The sequence below is a fragment of the Marmota marmota genome, unplaced genomic scaffold (genome assembly GCF_001458135.2).
Source record: "Marmota marmota marmota unplaced genomic scaffold, marMar, whole genome shotgun sequence".
Classification (NCBI taxonomy): domain Eukaryota; kingdom Metazoa; phylum Chordata; class Mammalia; order Rodentia; family Sciuridae; genus Marmota; species Marmota marmota.
In genome coordinates, this window is record NW_026000048.1 from 696027 (window position 1) to 721712 (window position 25686).

Consider the following 25686-nt stretch of genomic DNA (forward strand, 5'->3'; position numbering starts at 1 on the left):
CAGCATTTTCAGAGGTGATCATGCTTTTATTAGTTCTTCATTAATTATGCTAATATTCTTCCTAACGTTGAACTGTGATTGCATTCCTGGAATAAAGCATCTTTAAAATTTTTAATGTGCTGTTTATGTTTGCCAAAATCTATTTAAGATTTTTACATGGACATTAGCAGTTTGTTATGTGTAAGTTTGTGCGTTTCTGGCATAGCAATGTTTTTGTTGAATTTAATATCTCTGCCATGCAGTATTTGCTTCCTGGAGACCCCCTTCTGATGCTTATCATTCTCTGCTCAGACATAGACTGGGCTTTTCTTGAGGTCTGCTAGAATGCTTTTGTCTGGGAACTCCCTTTGCTGCCTTCCTGTGTTGAGTCCTGAGTCCTGGACAAGACAGGATATCAGGTCTTCTTTTGGAGTATCTGCATGAGCATATCTTTAGTGAGCCTGCACTGATTGATCATTTGGATGGATTAGAAATTTAGGTGAAACAGTTTTCCCTCCAAGTTCAGGAGATGCCCATCATTCTGTGGCTTCTACGATGCTGCTAGGACGCGGGTTACTATTTCACCCATGTCCTTGTTCCCATGGGTGCCACCATGGAAACTTGGAAGCTCTTTTATTAACCCAGTCTTGGCTTTCTGGCTTCTGTGCTCTGGCTTTCCTTCTGCATGTACTGGCCTCCAATGGGCCCTTTCCACTCACACATGCTTGTTGTTCAGTCTCATTACTTTTCTTGAGTCATTTCTGAGTGACAGTCTCCTTTCCATTTTCTTTTTGAAACCCTTCTATTCACAGAGTGCACTGCACTCCTTCCCCTGTCTCTTGTGTCTCTGGTCTTGTTCTACTTCATGGGTATTAAGATTGCCTCAACTTTATATTCCAGCCTCTAGTTGAATGCTTTATTTGTCATACTTATATTTTTCCTGAATACTCATGTTTATATTATGCACTTTATGGTTTATGGATACAATTCTGTGTCTTAACTCGTGATATTCATCTGGAAATTTTTACTGTTCCTGTATTTTCTGATTTGAATTCCTGCCTACCCCTTTTTCTGTTTGCTTGATAAGGCCTCTTTCTCTCTTATTTATTTACTTATTTTTATTTTTTTAGTTGTTGATAGACCTTTATTTATTTATACATAGTGCTCAGAATCAAACCCAGTGCCTCATACATGCCAGGCATGTGTGCTACTGTTCAGCCCCAGCCCATCTTTCTCTCTTATTAAGTAGCATTTTCTGAATGTCTAGTGGTCCTTGGCTATCTGTTCTATTTAAAGGTGAGATACTAGGAAGTCAATTAGAAGTCCTCTGCTTGGGCCACACTGCCAAGATGTCAGGTGGCCAGTTGGCTTTTCTGCCATGTTCCATCAGACATCAGCATCTGAACATCTGAAGGTCCTTTCTCTGGAATCCCTAAATTTTCCAGAAAGCTGTCGTTTAGATTGTTAGGCCTCATTTAGATTGTGTGTGCCTGGGATCAGGCATCTGGTGTTCACCTATTTTATTTACCTAAGTCCGGGTTACCTCTCTCAACCCATTGCAGTCTGCAGGCCCTCAATTGGTGTCTGTGAAATTATGCTGAAATCCAAGGTGCTCACTGTGAGCTGCAGGGTCTGATCTCAGCACTGTCTCCCTCTTTTCACTGTAGTTCTCCTCATTCACTGTATTCCAGCCACTGTTCTTTCTGCACCTCAGGCACCCTGAGTTCTTTCCTGGTCATGGCCTACGCATGCTTTCCCCGTTCTGTGGCTAGCTCTTTCTCATCAATGAGCACTACCTCAAACAACAGGCAGTAATCCAAAAATCTGTTGTTCAGGGTGCTCTAAAATCTGAAACTCATGGGCACCAGGGAGACACCACAGGTGGACAATTCCACACCAACCTCCTGGGAGGAGTTGCAATCAAGACATGGCTGCACAGGACCCGACAGCAAGGTCAGTGGCTGGAGGGCCGAACACCTAGGCTTTGTAAGGTGGTGCCACAAAGGTGCCCCCCTGTCACCGCAGGAGTGTCAAAGCCCACAGGATGTTCACCACCAAGAGTGAATCTTTTTTTTTTTTTTTTTTTTTTTGTACTCAGAATTGAACTCAGGTCCTTAACCACTGAAACACATCTCCAGCCCTTTTTAGTATTTTATTTAGATCTCACTGAGTTGCAAGTGCCTTACTAAGTTGCTGAGGCTGGCTTTGAACTCAGGATCCTCCTATCTTATCCTCCCAAGTTGCTGGAGTTACAGGCATGTACCAAGAGTGAATCTTAAAGTAAACTGTGGATTCGCAGGGCAAGGCGAGTCCAGAGTGGGTCCATGGATTCTAACTAGGTAACCATGATGTGGGGAATGTTGATTGTGGCAAGGATTGTGCCTCTGTGGGGATGGAATATGTGGAAACTTCATCTATTCTGCTTGATCTTGCTGTGAACCTAAAACTACCCTTAAAAAGGTGTGTTCATAATAATAATTTCTAAAACGTAATTCGAGGTAGGTTAAAAATAAATTATAAAAAAATAAGAGGAAAATACAACTGATTATTTCTCTGATTCGAGTGTGAAGGACTTGTAATCAGAGAAGCAATTGTGATTATTTGGATTTCAGCATCATTTAATATATATTAAAACCCAAAATATTTTAAGAAAATAACCTTAATATATTGAGAATACATAAATGGTAAAATGGGATGAGTATACAGTCAAATGATAAATTAAAATCACAAGCTTTTGAGGAAAGTTTTATTGCTGAGCCATCGTGAAATATTAAAACAGTAGGATTTATTTTAGATTTTATGTAACATTTGCACCCAGCGCCACAAGACATCGGAATACTTTTGGTGCAGTAGAAAGACTATTCTGGCCTCTTCCCTGCTGTGTCAGCTCGCTCTCTTCCCAGATATAGCATTTATTGTCCCCTCACATTCCAAGAGTGTTGTGCACATACCCGCCAAGCAGAGCATTGATTTTGCTTATTTTCAGGTTTCCCCTGCTTGCTCTCTTCTCTCCTGCTTGAGGAAGTGGGGTGGTGTGAGTGAGGACTGCAATGCATCTGGGCTGGTGGGGCCAGTGGACCCCAGTGGCCCCGGGGCTTCTTAGGTTATTCACTTGAAGTCTTGTTTGGTTTCTTGTTTTTTCTCAACAGTCCTTTTGAGACTTACCTCCTCAGGAGCGACTTCTCCTGAAAGATGTGTGGGGCAGAGCCAAGGTCGGGAGTTGTATTAATGATTTCTACGAGTCTTCTGATCTTTCTTTTTGATGTCTCAATCTTTGATAAAACATAAATGAAGGCTCACTCTGGGGTCTTGTTATTTACATAACTATAAATGGAAAACTTGAATTTAATAACTTCATATTGAAAGTTTACATGTTCAAAACTATACTAGGCACCTTGAAAGATAGTAGGTGTAAAAATAAATGAGACATGTCTTTTTTTAAGTTAAATTAAAGAATTCTTTTGAGGAAATTATAATAATTTGTACAAGCAATAAATATGTAAGAGATGTATAAACAAATTACTATTAGCATACAAAAGACAGTTGAGTTTGATTCCAGAAGGAAAGATTGGTCAGGGAAGACTGCATTTGAACCCTAGAGCAGCAGAGAAATAATTAATCAAGAGGCAGGGGAGAACGTTTCAGGCAGAGAGAGAATTGCTTGACCAAAGGCTTACAGGGGTGAAGTTTGGGGCATTTTGGGAATTGTGAACCTTCTTAGTAATGTAACAGTTGTTCAGGCACAAACAGAAAAAAAAAGTCTCCTTTGCTATATCAGCGAGGCCCTTAAATGACTAGCTTCTCTGTACTTAGGATCTAAGAGAGTCATTTCCTAAGATTTTTTTTCTCATTATTGATGAACACCAAATTGCTATCCAGCCATATCATTACTCTTGAAGGAATTTTGTCGGATTGCTTTGCTGTGTCCCTAGGGAGTATAAGAGGGCCTGGTAGGAACAGGTAGGCTTGAGGTGTATGCTAAGTGAATGAGCACGTTTGGATTTCCCAGGAGACTCTGATTAGTCCTCCTGTAGAGGCCTGTCTCAGTGGCCACTTGGCTCTACCACTCTTGTGGTCTGCCACTCATCTGGTTACATTCGCTTTCTTGAGTTTCCTGAGCCCATTTGCCGCTTTCTGCTTGAATCCTTGTAACTAGTGATTGTCCCCTTAGGCCTTAGGGTGTACCTTGAATCCAGGGTCTGTCTGCTGTCTACCACTTGGTTCAGTCACATGTCCAGAATCTTCTACTTTAACCTTATGTCTGTTTTCCTGAGGAGTAGCATTGTTTCATCCTTTAATCTTGACTTTAATGATTTCTAGAAATGTGACATCACCTTTATCGTTTCTGCTACTTAGTCCCTACTATGTTCTTTTTTTGGTTCTGGGGATTGATCCAAGGATTGCTTAACCACTGAGCCACATCCCTAGCCCTTTTTATTTTTTGAGCCTCACTAAGTTGCTGAGGCTGGCTTTGAACTTGCCATCCTACTGGCACAGCCTCCCGAGCTGCTGTCATTACAAGTGTGCACCACCACGTCCTACATCCCACTGTGTTCTTATGATTGTTACAGTGTGTTTTACAAATACACTTATTTTATATATAAATTTATAAATAAATACTTACTATATTTAAAAATGTTTGTTTTGCTGTTATATGTTTTCTATAGCGCTGAATGAATTATTCTTTATTTTGGTATTTTAAAATTCATTCATATATCTTGAAAGAATAATTTGTAAGTTAAATTTTAAATTACCTATACCTGTATATAATATTGTTTAATGTTTGTCCTACAGATTATAGTATACTTCCTTAATTTACCATAATTACACTTGAATAAATATGATACTATTTCACACCAAATATAAGACATTTATAATATGATTTTCTTTAGTCCCCTCTCCTCTCTTTGTGCTATGGTTGTCATATGTTTTACTTCTACATATGTTATAAACTTAAAAGACACCTATCAGTTACTTTTCTTTATTTTAAACAATTATCTTTTAAAGAAACTGAGAAAATAAATTAAATAAACTAATACATTAAGTTAAAATAAATTCACTTTCATATTTTCTCACATATTTACCATTTTGCAGAGGTTTTTATTTAAATTTCTGCTCAAATTTTTCCTGGAAGTTAAAAAAAAAAAAAAAAAGATTATTTTTAAGTTGGAAGTAGTGTGTCCCTTGTCTGAGCACATGCTGGATTGACCATTTATATGTCATATATCATAATTAAAAATTTCAGGTACATGTCAAAATTTTTCTGCCAGTTTTAAGTTATTTTCTGGCAAGGATCACCATTTATACATTAAAAAATTTTTTAAAAGTTGTAGATTGACACAGTACATTCATTCATCTATCTATCTATCTATCTATCTATCTATCTATCTATCTATTTTAATGTGGTGCTGGGGATTGAACCCAGGTCCTCACATGTGCTAGGCAAGTGCCCTACCACTGAGCCACAACCCCAGCCCTTGCATTTTTAAAAACTTCATTATACCTAGCACAGTGCCTTTCACAAAGTGGGCACAATGTATTTTATTAAGTTTATAAGAGTAATTTAAATTTTGTTATTTTTATCTGAACAATGTGAAATTTTATTTGTGCAATCTGTCAGAGCTGTTACATTACTACAGTTTACCATTAGATGTCACTTTCTAATTTATACTAATAAATTAGAATTATTTATTATTCCTTGCCATTATGCTTCTCCAGCTCTGGAAGTTGGCTTTCCTGTATAAGCACACTTAATCTGAGAGGTTCCTATATATTTTAAGTCTCTAAAACAGAGACATTTGTAAATTGTAATTCTTATCATTTAGTTATATGTGTGAGTTCATACAGAACCAACTGAGTTGTCCTCAGTTTTCTTTAAAACTTGCACAGTTATTTTTTAATTACTCTCTCTGTGGAGCGCATTAGGAACTATCAGAAGTCAAGGTGGGAAGAAGCAGGGCATGCAGAGACACCTGTGGGTGTGTTAAGTGTGAGCAGGCCTCATTCAGGGAGGCTGCCCGACCCCACGCTCACCAGAAGTGAGTCTTGTCAAGATAAGCTTCTGTGAAGCTGCAGGTTTTATTCAGGTTTGTCAGAGAAAGAGTGGGACATATGGCTGTGAGAAGAAAAAGGTGATTTACATTACAGTTGTGGGGCAGAGGAGAGTGCCAAGAACAAGTTCACACCCTCATCCTCTTCCTTTAGAGGATAGGCCAGGTCAGGTCAAGGCGGTGGCCCCCAATCCCAGCTGTGATGTTCACCTGGGGCCTGTAGATTGTAAACAGCGTCATCACCTGTGTAATTCAGAGGCTTATGTTTCGTTGGGTACCCAGTGTAGGGTTCACCCTGGTGCAGAAGGAAGCGGCCTGTAGCACTGTGGCAGACCCTGGCTCAGGGCTGAGGCCTCCTCTGTAGTGGTGCCCATCCGGTACCCAGGCTGTGATTCCTTGTGTTTCCCCAGCCTTCCCAGAGATAGCTGGAGAATTATCTGGAGGTGTGGTCACTCTTTTCTTCAGTTTACCCAGAATATTAAAAGTTGAATAAAGTAGCAATGTTGTTTCCTAATGAATGCAACAAATACCACCCAACTAACATCTAATCCTAGGAATTTGTTCATTTCTAAAAATTTAGAATTATCTAGTATGTTATCCCCCAGCCTGTCAAATCTCACCCCAAAGTAACTTATCTTTTATTTTCTGTTGTGGTTTTACTTTTTAAATGTTGTTTTCATATACATAAATTTGGCATTTTAAAAGCCACAACTATAATAAACTAAAGTACCAATTAGGACATCTAAATTCCATTTTATATTATTCAAATTTCACATAGTGTAGTATCTAAAATGAAATTTTATCAAATAATATGTCTGTTTTAGAATAAAACTTAAGGTTCCTTAGTTTATTTTTGATAAGCTGGTACAATGTGGCCACTTGTCCTTGGAAAGATTATCTTTTAGCATTTTGGATTTTAGAATGTCATTCTTCACAAAGTAGTGAAGTAATACACACTGATGTGGATGGTAGAAAATAAACAGTCGGTCATGCTACAGCTTACATTATTATCATCAATAGTCAGGAGGTGCTGGAAGTGTTGCTCATTGTGTTGGTGGTAATTCAATTTGTAATCCATGTTTTTTGCCTTATGTTTTGTATATTACTACAGCTAAAGAAGTAAACAGGTCATGGCACGTTTAACAAAAAGACGACAGGCGGATACAAAAGCCATCCAGCATCTTTGGGCAGCTATTGAGATTATAAGGAACCAGAAGCAAATTGCCAACATTGACCGAATTACTAAGTAAGTAAGTTTAAACAAAAATATCCCTGTAAGATTTCATATAAGACTTTGGGGGAAATGTCTAAAAATTCCTGATCTAGTCTGCTAGTCAACATGTATTGCAAAGGACTGAAGTCACTTCTTGCCTTGTAGAAATCTACAGTTACATAAACATGTACAAGAATTTGTATTTAGAAGTTTTGTAAATATTAGACTAGTAAAAAATATCACTAAGTTCTATTTTCAAGTTTTTATTTATAAACTATTTTAATTTTTAGAAACTAAGTCTTGTTTAAAAAGCTTTTTAGTCAGTTACTTGCTTTATATATGAAGCTAACAAGCAGCCTGCCGTTCATTAGTCATTTCAATATAGGATGAGCACAGTATGTGTGGTAAAAGGCAACTTTCAGTTCGTAACCCACTAACAGAATCCGTAACAAGGCCATTCTGTATTTTAGAAGATATATTGAATAAATGTCCCATTTAAAAAAAATACATTCTTTTTTCCCCCTTCGTTTCTAATGCCATTTATCTTGGTAGCCAAAGATTCAGGATTAAAAAAAAAAATCCAGCTACTTGATGAATACTATTTACTTGTTCTATACTAATTATAAGGGAGTCTTCAATATGGAACTCAATTTTGCTTTGTTACATTTGTTTCTCTGGGCACTTTTAAAAAGAATAATACCAAATTTATATATTTTTTAAACGTTTGGATGAGTTTTTTGCTAATTGGTAGAATTTCTTTGTATTTATCCCTCCCACATTTGTTAATACTGTCTATGAAAATGGAAAACAGCTAACTTATAAAAGCTAACTTCCATAAATGCCTTTTTTGTTTTTACCTTTATTAATAAGTAACAAAAATTGAGTTCCATGTATATTTGTCCCTTCCTGGTGTTCTGGGAAGATTATAAAGGCTGTGCAGGAGGGAGGGAGGCTGGGGAATGGGTAGAGGGGTGAGGCTGGGAGCTGCTCTCATTGTGTACCTGCAGGGGAGTGTCTTAGGTTGGCCATCAACTCCTAGCTCCTGTCCTGCAATAGAGGAGAGAATAGGAAACACTGTGGAAAATGAGAGTAACACAAGTAATACTTACTTTAATTATTAAGTTTTTAAAGAAGCACATAATATGAGGCATGGGAACTAATACAGAACAGATTACAGGAAGGTGATTTTAGTATAAAACAGTTTTTTAAAGATCTTGAGCTGTGGATGTAGCCAGATAGTTGAGTGTTTGCCTAGCATGCTTAAGACCTTGGGTTCAATCCCCATAACTGCCAAAGAAAACAGTATTTTCTTCTAGTTGAGATTTTTTTAAAAAACCATAGTTTATGTATATCAAAAATGCTTACAGAAGAATTTTGAGATATACTATTCTTTGGATTACGTTTGACCTTAAAATCATGTAAGCTTGGCAGAGCTATTTTGGTTTCTCAGACCGCTACTTCTCTCTCTTCTGCATCTCTGTCTTAGAAGCATTCTGAGTCCCCAGCAAGAGTGTCCCTGATCTAGAATTGCCTGTTGAGTGGGTGTGAGAGAACTGGCCCCTCAGTAGTGGGAGTTAGTGTTACATAGCATAACCCCGGTGTCAAACTGTAGTAAAGGATTGATAAATAAGATCACTTCTCATTTTGCATTATGGATTGTTGATAAAGAAAGCAGTCTTTTTTCTCCATTAATTTAGGCTCAAATGGCTTTGAATCACATTTTTCTTCATGTCTTAAGGTTCATATTTCGTAAAGCAAATATGAATAAATGTATTTACCTACCAAATGGCCATGATTTTATTGGTTCATCTGAAGATAGAAAGAAAGAAAAGAAGGAAGGGAGGGAGGGAGGGAAGCAGAGAGGGACAGCTTACATGTGTGAGTGGGTTTGATGCCGTATTTCTTTTTATTATGGCAGCTCACTGTAGAGCATCCTGTGCTTCTTGCAATTATATCCTTGTTTGCAATTATATCCTTGCTGTTCAGTCAGCTCCCATGAGGAGCTGCCCAGGGAGTCACCTCATCTAGTGCCCTTGCTTCTCGGCCAGTGTCTGTTCCCCTTGCCTGCGCTAGCTCAGAAAGCAGTGTTGGACTGTGCCAGGAAATAGATCTTTGGCTCTAAAGCCTAATGTTACTATTCTGCACTCTTTTTTTTCCCCATATTTTTTTTAGTTGTGAATGGACACAATACTTTTATTTATTTATCTTTATGTGGTGGTGAGGGTGGAACCCAGGGCCTCACCTGTCCTAGGCGAGTGCTCTACCACTGAGCCATAGCCCAGCCCCCATATTATGCACTCTTAAAGGTAACACTTTTCAAGCCTTAGATTTATTTTAAATCAAGTTGTGTTGCTTAGTCCAGTCAAGGCTGAACTCAGAGGTGTCTTTTAAACTTTAAAAATATCTTAAGCCACCGCAGGCTGTAAAGAGTCGCTTAGTGGTTAGGTCTCCTTCTCTGTTTGACTGGTGAGTGACTCCATCATAGAACAAAGGTCTTCTAGGTGACTGGCCCTTGGGGCGGGCACATCCTCCTTGTGGCTTACTTGGATGTGCTGTTGGAGTTTTCTTGTCTTTGTTCTTTTAATCTGTAAGTTTCTCCTTCATCTTTTTTGGATATTTTCCTTTTGGCATTTACTTATGAAGGAACAGGGTTGTTTGTTCTGGTTTCTTAGGGTCTAGCGTTGCTGATGTCCTTGCAGTGGTCTACCTGAGTTATTGCTCAGTCCTGTATTGGAAGGTACTGAGTTGCCTTCAGGCTTGAAGGTGGGGTCTGACAGCTCCAGGGTGATGGTGGGTCCTATTAGAAGGCATGCAATGGGGTACAGCGCTCGCCTAGCACGTGTGAGGCACTGGGCTCGATCCTCAGCACCCCATAAAAGTAAATAAATAAAATAAAGGTATTGTGTCTGACTACAACTAAAAAAAAAAAAAAAAAAGAAGGCACATGATGTTGACTGCTTCTCATTTCCTGATTGTCGCCATTGCTGTTAGATCTGATAATTCACTAAAGCTTAAAAATTTGTAATAGTCTTTCTTTTTTAAACTGGAATATGCTTCTGTAAGAATACAAGCTTCCCATCATCTGCTCTTTGGTTTCCCTATGGCATAGTTTGTATAGGAAAAGTAGTGTTCGAAATAGCACCCTCTACTGGAAATATTAGTTTTTAAAGTAGCATTTGGAATTCATGCATTTAAATAAATTGAATATATTTCAATCCAAATTTTACATCACCCTTATTTTACACACACACACACACACACACACACACACCTCATTGCTTAGTTTTTATTGTTTGGGGCTTCTCTTAGTATGTTAGATTTCGTTTCCCTGTTCGTTGTATTTCTAATTTTCTCTTGAATTCCTTTCATCTTTTTAGTTTGAGATTTTTAGAGTTTCCCTTCTTGCGTCTGCTGTTTATCTGTGGTGTTATCTGCTGTGTGTTCACCCGTGCATGCCTGCTAGTTTGTACCTCATTTCTGAAGTGATTTTCTTCGGATGTTTAACTCATTCTGAGACTTTGCAGTGTCTGTATAGCTTTCAGATATTGTTCTGTTTTCTGCGTCTTTTCTGGAGCAGCAGATCATGGTTTCTTGGGTCTTTTTTAAAATACTTTTTCTATTTATTTATTTTGGTACTGGGGATTGAACTCAGGGACACTCGACCCACTGAGCCACATCCCCAGCCCTATTTTGTATTTTAGTTAGAGACAGGGTCACACTGAGTTGCTTAGCGCTTTGCTTTTGCTGAGGCTGCCTTTGAACTCACAATCCTCCTGTTTCAGCCTCCCAAACCGCTGAGATTACAGGCATGCGCCACCATGTCTGCCTCTGTCAGCATCTTTGCTGTGTGCTTTTGCTTGTACAGATGTGATTCTGCTCTGACAGCCAGTATTTTCCCTTGGTTGTTTTGATGTAAAATCAGTTTTCTTAAACTTGCAATAGAGAAGGTGGTTCTAAAGTACTTTCCCTGGGCTTATGTCTCTAAAGCTCTCTTTTATGCCATTTTTATAAATTGCCAAAAATGTGTGCTCTCATTTCCTGAAGTTTCCTGGGGTTTTCTCTATTTTTTAATCCCTTTTTTTTTTCCCTGGAGCTATGTTTTCTTATGCTGAAGTTCACAAGAATCTTGTGATTTTTCTTCAAAAGAAAAAAAAAGCACCGTTTTCTTTCAAAAAAGAGCTACGGTAATAAAACAAAACAAAATACCTTCTAGTAGAGGCAAATCTAAGGAACGTTTTTAATATCTGTGAAATTCTAGATACATTAGAATCCACAGTAATATATTCCTCTCTTCAAACATAGTAAGTTGTGTTGCAATTTTAGAAAGGAATTCTGTAAGTAGAATTTGTGGCATTTTAAAGCATTTGAGCTCCAGATCCTCACCACAAACAAACAAACTGAAGGATGTTTTGTGATGTTTCATTCACATAAATGTGAAATGAATGAGTCATTTTATCATAAAGCAAAAATATAGTAGTCTGGTCAGGGTTGTCTTTGAAGATAAGCAAAGGAATATCTTCTTTTTAATTCACATATCTATAAATGTTAAATTTTAGATGGCACATGGATTCATTAATTTTATATAATTCGGGTAGTTATAGTAAAGCTTTGAATTACTTCCTTACTTAATATGCATGTTAAATATTTATGAAGTATTTGTATGTTTTGATGACATTAGCCCTTGTTTTACAGCTCTTAGCTCAGGTAGCAAGGATGAAGAGCCATGTGACAGCAAAGCCAGTGGCAGGAGTTACGCTTGAGATTTTAGTTGCATGTGATGCAGCCCATTGTCAGGTTATTCCTTTAAACACCAGTAATGTTTTTATATTCCAGTAAAAATAAATTATAGGGACCACCTCCTTTCCCCCTTTAATCCAGTTCATGCACATCTACTTTGAATAATTATGATATTGTCTGCGAGGTTTGTAATTATTCTAAGTAGATGTTATAAGATAGTTTAAAAACTTGCTTGTGAAGGAAGTTTGGATCTTGTGCTAGTTTTTACAGGTGTTATTGGGTAGGAAGTATGTTTGGAGGAGATAAATTTGTTTTTAATTGACTACTGGAATCAGCAATTGAAGCAGTGGCTCTCTCGGTTTCCTTCCTGTCTTGAGTGAATTCAATTCTGTTTCTAGGGGTGAGTACTTTGTGACTGGTATCATCGGACTAACATTGGATTGCAAGACTAGTCCCATTACTAGTTCAAATTAAGGCATCCATTTCTTACATGTCTTGAGTAAAACCAATACAGTTAGGGTCAAACCCCAGTTAGAAAGTGGGACTGCTGACCTTTGGGGGCATGGTTGGCATTGCCGTTTCTGAGTTCTCTGGAGGCCTCCTGTCGCTACAGACAGGTCTGTATAGACCCAGACTGGAAGTCCTCGTGGGCAGGCTGCCCTGGAGACCAGGCACACAGTTTCATTACATGCTAGAGTTTAGTGTTAGGAAGCCCAATTCCCAGGAATTGTTTATTCAAGTTAAAATTTTCTGTGTCTCTGTAAATTTCTATTCACTATTTTAAATTGCTGGAGAGGAGGAGAAAAACCATTATATCAAGACCTTTTTTAGAAACAGAAGTTAGTTAAAAAAAACTACTGAGCAGTACTGTTACACATTTGTGCAGCCCTGAGGACCCTCACAGGAACCCTCCTGTACTCCCACTTCAGTTTGTATTGATTTGTTCTCCCATTTTGTGGAAGTAGATGGGCAGATGTTATTATGCCATTCACATGCTAAGAGCCTTAAAGAGAAGCAACTGATTCCACAGAACTGTACCCCAGTGACTTTTTCCAGTATGCAGATTCTTTGGCATTGGTCTTGCCTTGGATTTTCAGGGTTTTTTTGTTTTGTTTTATTTTTTGACATTTCTTTGCAGTTCTGTGAAGTAGACATAGAGGAAGCACATAGGATTGTAAATAACCAGTAAGTAAATGATGCAGTACCAGAGTTTTTTGTTCTTGTTGTTTGGGAGGGGAACTGGGGATTGAACTCAGGGGCACTCGACCACTGAGCCACATCCCCAGCCCTATTTTGTATTTTATCTAGAGACAGGGTCTCGCTGAGTTGCTTAGCGCCTTGCTTTTGCTGAGGCTGGCTTTGAACTCGCAATCCTCTTGCCTCAGCTTCCTGAACCACTGGGATTACAGGCGTGCACCACCACGCCCGGTGGTACCAGATTTTGAAAGTTATTGTGTGCTTAGAGCATCTTAATCTATTATGTTACAGACCTTCTTGAGAGGGTCACAGAGAGAGTCCAGAATCCTTTGGGCAGGCAGAGTCGAGTCACAGTTTAGACTGTCTGGATCAAGGGAAGGGCCTGTAGGATTTCAAGGGAAAGTGGTTGGAAAGAGAGTACGACCACACTAGGAGGACCTCTAATGCTAGCACTTAGATTTTTAACTGGTAGCTGGAGGGGAAAAGCAGATGCTTTTTAAAATAAATGGTTAAAGTAAAACCCACCCATGTTTTTCCCTTTCCAGCTAGACTGGTCCTCTGCAGTGTCTCTCAAGCCTGCTCTTCTCTGACTGGTTGTTTCCCCGTGCTTCTGCCCACCCCACCTTCTGCCTGTCATTGTTGTCAGGGTTTTCCAAGACATTGTTGGATCAGGTTGCTTCATTCTTGCAAACCTTTTTCTTAGCTCCCACGTCCCCTTGCAGAGCATCTCTGATCAGTGGGCTCTGCTGTTGCAGACCATTTTCCCCTGCCCACATCGCTATCTCTGCCTGCCTCTTTGCATCATCTGCTGCGCTCTAGAGCACTGGGCACTTGGTAGGTCCACTCTTTCCCTCCTCTGCGTGCGATGCCCTTTCCAGACTTCCTTTTTGATTGTCATCTCAGAAATCTCAGTTTATCAGTTTTCTAAATTTTAGGTATAATTGTTCTTCTTAAAATCCTCTTGGTTTTTCCCACTGTGCATGAAGTCTAAATACCCAAGCAGGGCACGTGTACAAAGCTCTTCACAATACGGTCGTAAGACTTTCTCCTTTTCATACCCAGCCTCTCCCAACTCAGTGGTCTGTCTGGTGAGGCCTTTCCCAATCACCTGAACAGGCTGTGGATTTTTCATTATGTGATTTTCCTTTACTTATGAACAAAGTCACACCCATTCTTCAAGATTCATCTCAAATCTCCTCTCAGATTTTGATACAGTCCTCCGTATCATTAACCCCATTCCCTTAGTAATATGTTTAAAATTCAATTTTATTATTTTTAAAAAGTATCTTATGATCTCTGAAAAATATTTCTGCTTCTTTTGCTGATTATGAGCACATTAGGGATAGAGAATGTATCTTTCCTGTGTTATCTTCATGTGTCAGTGAGAAAAATAGTAGCTGGGACATAAATAATAATATTCAAGCTGGAGATGAAGATCAGTAATAGAGGGTTTGCCTAGAATTGGCAAGGCCCTTTGTTTTTCCCCCAGAGAGAGAGAGAGAGAGAGAGAGAGAAAATCATAATCATAATCGTAATAAATATTTAATTGTAGAAGTTGTTTCAAGAAGGGTTATAATAATTTATAATATTAAAAATGAGCCCTTATTTCCTCATTTTGTGACAGGGACAATATTTTATATGATTTCTCATTTAATTTTCACTGCAGTACTGTAGTGTATGTTACCATTATGTTCTCTACATTTCTTTTTATAACAGTCTCACTGTGTTGCCAGGTTGGCTTTGAACTCAGGATCCTCCTGCCCCGACCTCCCGAGTAGCTGGCATTGCAGGTGTGCACTACTGTGCCCTCCTTCCCACATTTTCTTACTAACTTTATTGTTTTGCTTTTTGCAGTTAACTCTTTAATCCATTTTTGGCTCTCGTTATGTGGTAATGATCTAACTTTATTTTTCTCTCTGTAGTGAATCTACTTCTTTATAGAGTCTAAACTTGAGAGTCAAAAACTCTTGTAGGAGATATTTTAGGAGACCTTGTAGCCTATGATATCATTGAATTATTTATGAGCAGTACCATGTTTTGCCCGCCCTCTGCCTGGCAACCCCTCCCACCACGACTTGGTCTTTATGAAAAGGGTCTCTTGTGTTTGGGTTTATCCCCAGCACTGAGCGCCAGTCACTGGCACTGGCTACTCACTAACAGTCTTCAGCAGTATATTGGGTGAATGCAGTCTCTTCCTGTGGCCAGTTTGTCTTTCCAACAGAAAACTTAAAATCTTTAAGGAACTAGACTAGTTCTCATATTAGCTCTGCTGTTGACTAGCTTTGCTTTCTTGAGGAAGTTGTTTTTTCTTCCTTCCTCTGTAATTAATGCCTTGTGTAATTACCATCTCAGTCAAGACACAGGAAGTTTTCATGACTCAGAAATGTTCCCTGCCCTCTTTCAGGGTTAGTTCATCCTGTCCCTAGCTCCAGGCAATCACGAATTTGCTTTCTATGACAGTAGAGGTTGAGCATCCCTAATCCAAAAACTGTGCTGAAATCTCAAGCCCCACATCTTCTTGCTAATTTCCCTGATTACTAGAGATGTGGAGCCTGTTCTCATATTCTCACTGACCCTTTATGTCTCCTTTTATGAAGTATCTGTTCAATCCTTTGCCCATTTTTACTGCATGTCACAGCATTACTAAAGTATTGTGGAGTGTGTCGTACATTCTGAATACCAGTCACTGACAGACCCTGTATGCACAGTTCCAAGGTGAGATGACAGAGGGAAAGAGAGAGTTGGCATTGTTGGAAATACTGGCTACGGTTTTTCTGTAATTGTTGAAAAATGCTAATATTCAGATCCAGGAAGCTCAAAGTAGAACAAATTAAGAAGATATCCACATTTAGCCAATTGGTAGTGAAAACTACAGAACTCAACAGAGGGAAAGCGAAGACAGTAAATGTAGCCAAAGATTTTTAAGATGCCATCACGGCTACTTAAAAAGTACTACCCTGTAGTACTAGTCTTTCCGCCGCTCTCTCGAGCAGCTCTGGAATCCAAGCCAGAGCTGGGGATAATGGCCTCAAGGGGTTCAGGAGAAGCTAACCCTTGGCCTGGAAGGACTTGCCTTTCTAGGAGCTTGAGAGAATTTAGACAAATGAAATGAGTAGTGAGCAAAGGTGAATAAATGTGGGCAAAATGAAAGTATTAGCTATGCAAAACAAAACTGATGTTTGATTTTTGGAAAAAATGAGACCAGAGCAACCGAAACACTACCTGCAGAGTCTAGAAAGCAATACCAGTAATCATCAACCACAGGATGGGTGGTCATGTTCCTAGACAGCCACTGTCTGCAGTAAAAACAAAGCCCCTCACATCACTCTGATAATTGAAGCAATAATATTAAAGGAATCAAATACAAAGAGTACATTAGTGTGACTCTTTCTGTAAAGAAAAGCAGGCAGCACGAACAGCACGTTCTTACAGATGTGTGCACAGAGGATGCCCACGGGGAAGACGGGAGCTTCTGTTCCTTTAGCTGCTATCCCCGTATTCCCCTGGAGACTTTTCTGTGCCAGGCTGTGGAGCTGAAGGTGGCATCCTGAGTGCTTGGGAACAATGGTACTCGTAGTTGTCCTGTTATAGCAGTGGCAGTGCACTCTGCTAGGTAGTGTTTGTGGCCAGAAAACTAGTAAGTGTTACTAAGGGGACTTTTATATAGAATTGAAAAAGAAGGCCTAGTTACTTTGCTTTTCATTATTTTTCTCCAGTAAACTGTGGTAACCTTTTTTTATAATGGAGATAAAAAATAGACGTTTTAAAAATGTATATGGTTTGAAGGCTGGGGACATAGCTCAGTTGGTAGAGTGCTTTCCTCGCATGCACAAGGCTCTGGGTTCAGAGCTCTGGGTGCTGGGGAACACCCTCTCCCCCAAAAAAGTATACAGTTTGAAGACATTATATTCTGATTTTTAATTACATGATTTTGAAAGAAAGGCTACACAACAATATTAGTAGGTTATACATCAAAAATGTTTGCTAATCATTGAGATTTTGTCCCAGAGTTCTATTGAAATAGTGTAGTAATAATACACTAAGCACTGTAGAAAGTAAAGTTAGATTTGGTTTAAGTCTAATAGTTGTGTATCAAAAGAAAAAGTTTATAATGTTTTAAGTTATCAATTTTAATGTAAAAATTTGAAATATCCTATTTCATTATAAGTCCTCGATTGATTCATGTTTCCAACTGCAGGGAAATAGAGGAAAAGGAGGAAAGAGAATGTCTGTAGCTGACTGAGGATGAAGGGCACTGTTAGCAGTTCCGCCCACAGAACATAGACCAGGCTGCATAGCACAGGGTCTCCCTTTGGTGAAGAAGAAGCAGAAGGTGCACAGTTTTTAGTTTGCATGTGTGTGTTCATTATATTCATGTATGTGTATCAAACAAATATGTATTTTATTGGAGCTTCATTTGTCCCCCAAAATGTGGGGAACAATTGCAAAAAAGATATAGACTAGAATTAGACATTATGAGAAGAATGAGAAAAAGTGAAATGAGATATAGAGCTAATAGAGGCAAGTTCCTAGGGAGTCTTAGAACTTGTTAAGGATCAGTACAAATTTGGCTTTCATTTGTCTTGGAGTTGATACAAAGGTTAAGCTGGGACGTTTTAATAATGTCCTTAAAGTAAATTAGTTCCTGAAGTAAGTTATGGTTATTTCTGGTAATACTAAAACCAGAAAGAAATGTATCCCTGGGATTTTCAGAGTTAAGCATTTTCTAATTGCTGAAAAGCTCTTGTCAGAGGGCAGAGTATAGTTCTGTCTTGAGTGGTCAGTTGAGATTTCAGAGGCAATTTCAATTGGATTGTTACTGTAGTAGAAAGTATGAAGAGTATCCCCACATAGGACTCTGTGTTGCTTGTGCTTTTTCCAACTGCACAGGAAATTGATTGACCATAAAATTTACAATATATTTTAATTTCAGATATGAATCAACTACATTTTTCTTGAACCTATGGTGATTTTTGTATCATTACATAAGTCATTTTCATTAGTTGTATCATTATTTTAGAATTGTAAGTAAGTTTTTTAAAAGTTGGTTAAATTTTGGGATGAGCCTAATTTAATAATGTAAAAAGATCTGAGCAAGCTGTAAAGTGTACGATTCATCCTTATGAAGTTGAGACTTTGAATTGAAAACATTGCCTTTTTATAACAAAGGAGTGTATGTGTATCAAGGAAAATAAATGAAAATGTCCTGTTATGGAAGTACTATCTTTAAAAAAATTATATATATATATATATATATATATATATATATATGCACACACACACACATACACACACACACACACACACACGCACGCACGCATGCATGCTGTCAATGGACCTTTATTTTATTTATTTATATGAGGTGCTGAGAATCGAACCCAGTGCTTCACACATGCTAGGCAAGCACTGTACTACTGAGCCACAACCCTAGCCCATGGAACTTTTTCTTCATCTAGTCTTAAAATAACTAAATGTTTTACTTAACCAATATTTTAATTAAGTCACTGCATAAATGATAGATACCAAAATATAATTTTTTATAGTGGACATTTGGAGTAATCAAAAAGTTAAGAAAAAGTGTTTGTAACACCTTTACTATTAGTGAAAACTATGGAAAAGAAGGGTTTCTGTTAGTTAATCCCCATAAATCCCCATAAAATTGATACATTGTATCTGTATTCAGTGAACACTGTAAATTATTTTTAGTTACTTCCAAATTGAGGGAAATTGACTCAGCTGTTATGATGAAGCAGAAATTATAAGGCAGGTACTATAAAATCTACTAAAAATTTCACCTGTCTTTGTTGTTTTTTTTTTCCCTAATGAGTCACTATGAAGGTGTGCGATGAGTCAGCAGTTACAGGCATGTAGAGAGTGGGACAGAGTTTGGAAGAAGACTGGGAGCACTCTAGAACCTTCAACACAAAATGGCTTATCTAGTGCATGCTCTTAGGTCTCTCATGTGCCTGTCCACTACAATTATCCATTGGCAATACAATTAAAGACAGGTAGGCTCCAGGGTAGTTTATGATGTACCACCAGTTTCAACTCACTCTTCAGGCATTGGCATGATTTAAAGCTGTGCTTTCAGTACCTGTGTGGACCTCTCTCTTTCCAGAGTAGCCCTGAGTATATAGCACTTTGGAATATCCCAGAGGCCTTGGGATTTTACCAAGGCTCTCTTTCTTGATTCACTTGAATGAGAGATTTTGTCTTTGGCCCTATAAGGTTATGAAAACTTTGCTTGGCTTTGGAGCATTTCAGTTGATTCTTCCAAAATTGGTGGATGCTTCAAATGAAATGAATAATTTTTAATATTTTGTTTAGTTTTTCTAATTTTAATGGAAGGATTAATCTTAATAAACCAAATCAACTATATCTCTTAGCAGTACACACTTTCTCTTCCCCCACCCTATGCTTATGTGTATAATATGTATATGCATAAGTATATATATAGAATTTTAAATACCTTTTAATATTATACCATGAGCATTTTCTCACACCATTATGTGGTTTTTCAAAAAAAAATTTTTAGTTGTAGTTAGACACAATACCTTTATTTTATTTATTTATTTTTATGTGGTGCTGAGGATTCCCAACCCAGCCCCAACCATTATGTGTTTTGAAATATTAATTTTATAAGCTGCATAGTATTCTATTAGGAGGACGTAATGTAACTTATGATTGTGGACATTTAGATCCTTTGATTCTATAAAATTTCATGATGTAAGAAATATTTTTCTATATGTTCCTGTGCCTCATCTCAAATTATTTCCTTAGAAGTGGAATTACAATTAAAGGGTAGGATTATTTGTAAAGTTCTTGATACCTAATGCCAAAATGCTTTCCCGAAAATACTTAAGCACTGATTAATTGAGGGTGGCCATCTCGATGTGTCTTTATTAGCACTGAGATTAATGATTTTTTAAGCATCTTGCTGTTGTAACAGGGGAAATCATTTTCTAATTGTTTTAGTTTTGTATTTTAGGGCTGTAAGCTTGTCGTTATATTTGTCATAAATGTTTTTCCATTTTATTATTTGTCTTTAATTTGCAGAATGGAAGTTAGTGATAATTGCTACAGAGGCTAGAAGAAAGTAGGTTTCTGATGTGTATTTCATGAAGAAATCCCACATTTCTTACTAGTCATGTTTTGTATCCTCTCATAATTCCATAGCTTTTATATGTAGAACATCTTTTAACATCAAAAGATTTTAATCAGTGTTTGCTTAAATTTCCATCTTGAATTTTACAAATTTTTGATCATCTGTTTTCCCGAGTCTGTTTTCAGCCCCAGCGAGCCAGCCACTGGGGCCAGTTGGGCACCATGAGGCACTGAAATATGGGGCAGTGCCTAGCAGTGCAATTGGAAATGAACTTGCTGCGTTACCATCAAAATCGTCAAATCCTCTTATACCTGTCAACTCTATGAATAGCGCAAAGCTGTTTGTAAAGGACTTGTGGACATTCTAGGCATTTCTTACATGTTTTAATTAATAGAACATACCACTGTTTTGTGGCAGTTCAATCCACAGGATGCAACCATGTTTGTTCTTTTATTAGTGTGTTCATTTCCCAATACATCATTTCAAATGAGATGCTAGAAGATTCAGAGATTGAATTGTTACTAGAAGGTTGAAAGATAATTACTTTCAGGAAATTATGACTCATGAGAGCTCATACTTTTGCAAAAATGTTAAGTAAGCAGGGCTGTTACCATTAATTCTACATACATGTTGTCTTGGAACATGTAGAATTACCTCAGGGAGATGAAGCAACTTGGGGTTTTATAGCTTGTTGCATGAATGCATCTTGGTGCTTAGCAACAATTGGAAGTCATATCTCAAGAGCAAGAGGAGCACTTTGGGACTCCAGAGAACAGGAGGAATATCACAGAAATGGAAATGGGTAGGATGAAGAAAAAGAAGAAAGTTTATTGAAAAAGTTCAGAAAAATTGAATCTAATACTGAAATATTAGACATGTACACACCGTTTTGTAACTTTGCTGTTAAATAAAATTAAAATAGAAAACTAGAAAGCCTCTTGAATCGAGACTACTACTTTTGCTTCTTTATTGGAAGAAGGCAAGGCCCTGGGATGGATTAAACAATTCAGAAGAAAGTGAGAGATTTTAAGAACAGAGTGCCTTTCACCTGGACTGTTAGCCACAGTACCTTCCCCTGGAACAAACCTAAGTACTTGATGAACTGAGAAAATGAATGGTGGATTGGGACACTATGCTATCTGAAGGACCAGATTCTCTACCTTCACAGTTTGTTTTTAATGAATTTGCCAGCCTTAAATCTTGTCAAATACACTTGGACTGTAATGCTCCATAAAATTACATCACTCCTCTATTTACTTGATAGTTATAGTATTCTTGCTCAATCTACGCCTTTTTCTCTACTTTTAAAGAAAAATAGGTTAGAATTGAACTTATCTTTAAAAGAACATAATCAGTTTTTAAAAACTGATAGAAGAGTGATCAAGAAAAAAAGCAAGCAATTCACCAAATTTGGGCACTACTTTAGATTCGGATAGGCTCCAGGATGGTGTCTGATGTACTACCAATTTCAGATCATCTTGATCTGATCCTGCATTGGCATGATCTGAAGCTGGGCTTTCAGTGCCTGTGTGGACCTACTCTTCTCCAGATGAGCCCAGCTAATGTCAATGTATTTCTTGACATTTACCTCTATTATAAATAGTGAACACATGGTCCTTAGCTTTCAGATGACACTTCCAACACATACTAGATTGCTTTCTCTTTATGCTGATATGCCTAAACCCAGCTTTCCATTCAGAAAAGAACCAGTGACCAACAGCTGTTACAGTCATTGTGAGGAGGATGCACTCTTCTTGGCAGCGTTGCTGTTGCTGTGTTTTAGGGCAGAACTGATCTTTAGCCGTATACTCTCTTGATCTGGATCCCTGTGAAAGTGGCTCCCTGATTTTAGCCTGCTTGTCATTGTGGACATCTTTTGTAGTCCTTGGAAGGCCAAAGATAGGGCCAGATGTCCAGAATACATTGCTTTAACCAACTTCAGTTGTTTTTGAACTAAAAAAGTTGAGCCCAGTGTGCCATTACTGAGAAAAAGTAAAACTTCCTCATTGTGTTCGAGTCCAGGCCCTAAAGCTGTTTGAGCACGTCATGGCATAGAAAACCAGTCTGCTGCACAAGTCCATGGTTGGAAATGTACTGAGGAATAATGAAAGACAATAGCATTCTTTCTAACTTAGCAAACTGGGAACAGAGAGGAGTGTCCTCAATAAAATATGTACCCCAGACCCACAGCAAGCAACATATTAGTGCTTACATTTAGCAACTTATGCTAATAGATTATATTCACCAATAGCCATCTTCAGACACTACTACTTACTTACTACCTATGGTGTGTATGTTCCTACATGACTCAATAAGACAAGAAAAGTTCAATAGAATTTGCAAACATAACTAGTGAGCATTTAACAGAGTTGCTCAACATATACCACCAATCGAAAAATGTTATATAAAGTAAAATTCCTTTTTTCCTCTTTTAAAGAGTTTCTTTGACAACTGTTATACCACAGAGCATATGTTAAACACTGACATATAACTCCCTAATAAGATAAGAAACAAGATACACCATGATATTGTCTTCAAACATTATTGCACTTTAACTTCCATAGTTTCAAAAAGCATTTATGAAATAATCTGCATACTACTTTTAACAGACAAATAACACCTTTAAGCAGACATGAATGTCCCTAAATTGTTCATTAGGTATGAACTTTACAAACATCATACTTATATTAGCGGTAACGGTGTAGCTGGAGAGCATTGCGTCTTCTCCAAGCTGCACGGCGAGAACCACCAATAGTGTAGTGGAACTTGTGGCCCTTTCCAAGACCACGACTCTTACGGCCTGCAGATGTTAGGCTGTGCTTCTCCCTGTGCTTGTCGACTGGTTTGGTGATTCACTGGGTGTCAGGATTTGTTCTAATAGCTTTATGGAATGGATCAATGAGGATAACCTCGAAGAATTTCTATGTGGAATCTTCGCCAACCCAATAAGAATTCAGGACTCTCAGAGCCCCACAGTAGTGTCCAGCTCGATCCTCAGCAACAGACCGAAGACTTTGAGCAAACTTTACCTAGTTAACGCCATGATGGACAGGCTTGCTATAGTTGGCACCCTTAGGAAGTGGGTGTTTGCGGCCACCACAGTGCACACGATCCTGTATATGACATAACCTTGCTTAGCCCTGTATCCCAGTCTGCGCACTTTATCCAGCAAGTCGGGTGGGGAGCCTTGTGGAGCACAGCAAGCTGGCAATACTGCTGGCAGTGGACCCTCAGAAGAAAGTGTATCATATCCAACTGCTGCTTCCTTCATAGCTCCTGGGTATACTTGAATGCGCTCATCTTGGCTTACCTGATGGCTGCTGCCAGACCCAAAATTCCTGTATCAAAGATAAATTGGAGTCTTTCTTCAATGCCAACATGATGGCACAAGTGTAAAAATTCCTTACCTGACCTCATGTGATTAGTTGCAGTCCAAACACAGGTGTGCTATAAATATGGTCTCAAACTTCAGGTGAACATGAAACATAAAGGAATTTCTTGTTTGTACTTTGGTCCCATTTTTGTGATATTTCATGTGTATGCAGATATTTTCAAATCTGAAAAAAAAAATCTCAAATTTAGCATACTTTGGCACCAAGCATTTCAGATAGGGATAATGCATCTGTGTAAGTTCTTTATATATCAGGAATGTATAGGACTTAAGACAGGTCTTTTATGATATTATTATAAATATATTTCTTAGCTTGTTATTTGCATTTTAACTTTGGTTATTGTTTTTTTCCCTATTGGCTGATTTTGTGTGAATTTTTTACTCTTGTTATAACAGTCTCCACTGTTTTCCTTCTAATATTTGGTTTTGTTTTTGATATTTAAATCTGATCTATCCAGAATGTATGTATGGGTGCAGACTGAGGTAGGGCTCCATCTTTCATCCCCCAAGTTGGGTAGCCTGTTGTCCCAATACCACGCATTGTAAACTTTCTGCCACCTTTATCATAATAAAATTCCCACTTATTCCTTTTCTTTTCTCCTTTTTTAAAATATTCATTTCTTAGTTATAGGTTGACACAATATCTTTATTTTTATGTGGTGCTAAGGATCGAACCCAGTGCCTCATGCATGGTAGGAGAGCACTCTACCTCTGTGCCACAACCCCAGCCGTTCCTTTTCTTTTTATCAGTGATATTTCAGAATTTCATTCATATAGATTTTGTCACGTCTTCTATTTACTACTAATAATTTCATTTTTTTATTGCTGTTTTAAGTAATTAAAATCCAGTAGTTTTTTTGTTTGTTTTGGTTCCAGGGATTCAACTCAGGAGTCACTTGACAACTGAGCCACATCCCCGGCCCTATTTTCTATTTTATTTAGAGACAGGGTCTCACTGAGTTGCTTAGCATCTCACTTTTGGTGACGCTGGCTTTGAACTTACAATCCTCCTGCCTCAGCCTCCACAGCCACTAGGATTATAGGCATGTGCCACTGAGCCTGGCAAAGTCTGTTAGTCTTTTAAAAAAATCTTTTACCTTGAGACTGGGTAAAGCTCAGTGCTTAGCATACATGAGGACTGGGTCAACCCATAGCACCAAAATAAATAAATAAATCTCTTCACTAGTCTTGATATATAAATACTTTTAATTTTACTATCTTAATTTGTACCCAAAAAGAATGTATTTAAAAATAGCATATGGGGCTGGGGATGTGGCTCAAGTGGTAGCGCGCTCGCCTGGCGGACCGGGTTCAATCCTCAGCACCACATACAAATAAATATGTTGTGTCCGCCAAAAACTGAAAAATAAATATTGAAATTCTCTCTCTCTCTCTCTCTCTCTCTCTCTAAAAAAAAAAAAAAAAAATTGACCATACTGTGAAAATAATCTTTAAAAAAAATAAAAATAGCATATGAACTGATTTGTAAGGTTTTCTAAATATATGATTTACCTATTTCAGTTATGTTGGTTATTACTATTGCAAAGTGTTGAGGTGATAGCAGTAGATATTTTTGAAATAATCCTGATAATATAAGGGAAGATTTACTCCTGTGTTTTTTAGAGACTGGGTGTTGAATTTTATTAAATCACTTTTTCATATGTATGAATTTTTATGATTTTTCATTTTTGATCTATTAATGAGGTGAATTATATCATTAGATTTCTTACTATTAAATCATCCCTGAATTCCTAGAATTTCACACTTGGCTATGGTATAGTCTTTTGAATTTGAATGTATTAACATTTATTAATATATTTGACATTAGACTGTATATTCGAATATTTGATCTGGGAATTTTTACATCAGTATTCCTGTGGGACACTGGGTTTGTTAACACCCTATGCTGGAGTCCTTGCTTTCCTTCCTTGTCGTGCACTGGGAGAGTTGGAGTCACATTGGCGTTATCCCTGGAAGTTTGACAGAAGTACCTCATGAGTGAACACTGGTGTGT

The 25686-nt window shown here is 38.0% G+C and overlaps 1 protein-coding gene and 1 pseudogene across 14 annotated transcripts in view; one reads left to right on the forward strand and one right to left on the reverse strand.

Annotated features, from left to right (window-relative positions):
* Positions 1 to 25686, forward strand: part of Zmynd11 (zinc finger MYND-type containing 11) — a 97434-nt gene that overhangs the window by 26312 nt on the left and 45436 nt on the right. For 13 of the 14 annotated variants that reach the window (XM_048812591.1, XM_015495133.2, XM_048812593.1 and 10 more), the window contains exon 2: positions 7141 to 7275. In XM_048812591.1, the coding sequence (XP_048668548.1) occupies positions 7160 to 7275 (116 nt within the window). In that variant the 5' untranslated portion in view covers positions 7141 to 7159. Of the gene's footprint in view, positions 1 to 1908; positions 1933 to 7140; positions 7276 to 25686 lie in introns of those variants that run through there. The other variant, XM_015495136.2, reaches the window with a different exon arrangement.
* Positions 22969 to 23581, reverse strand: LOC107150187 (annotated as a pseudogene).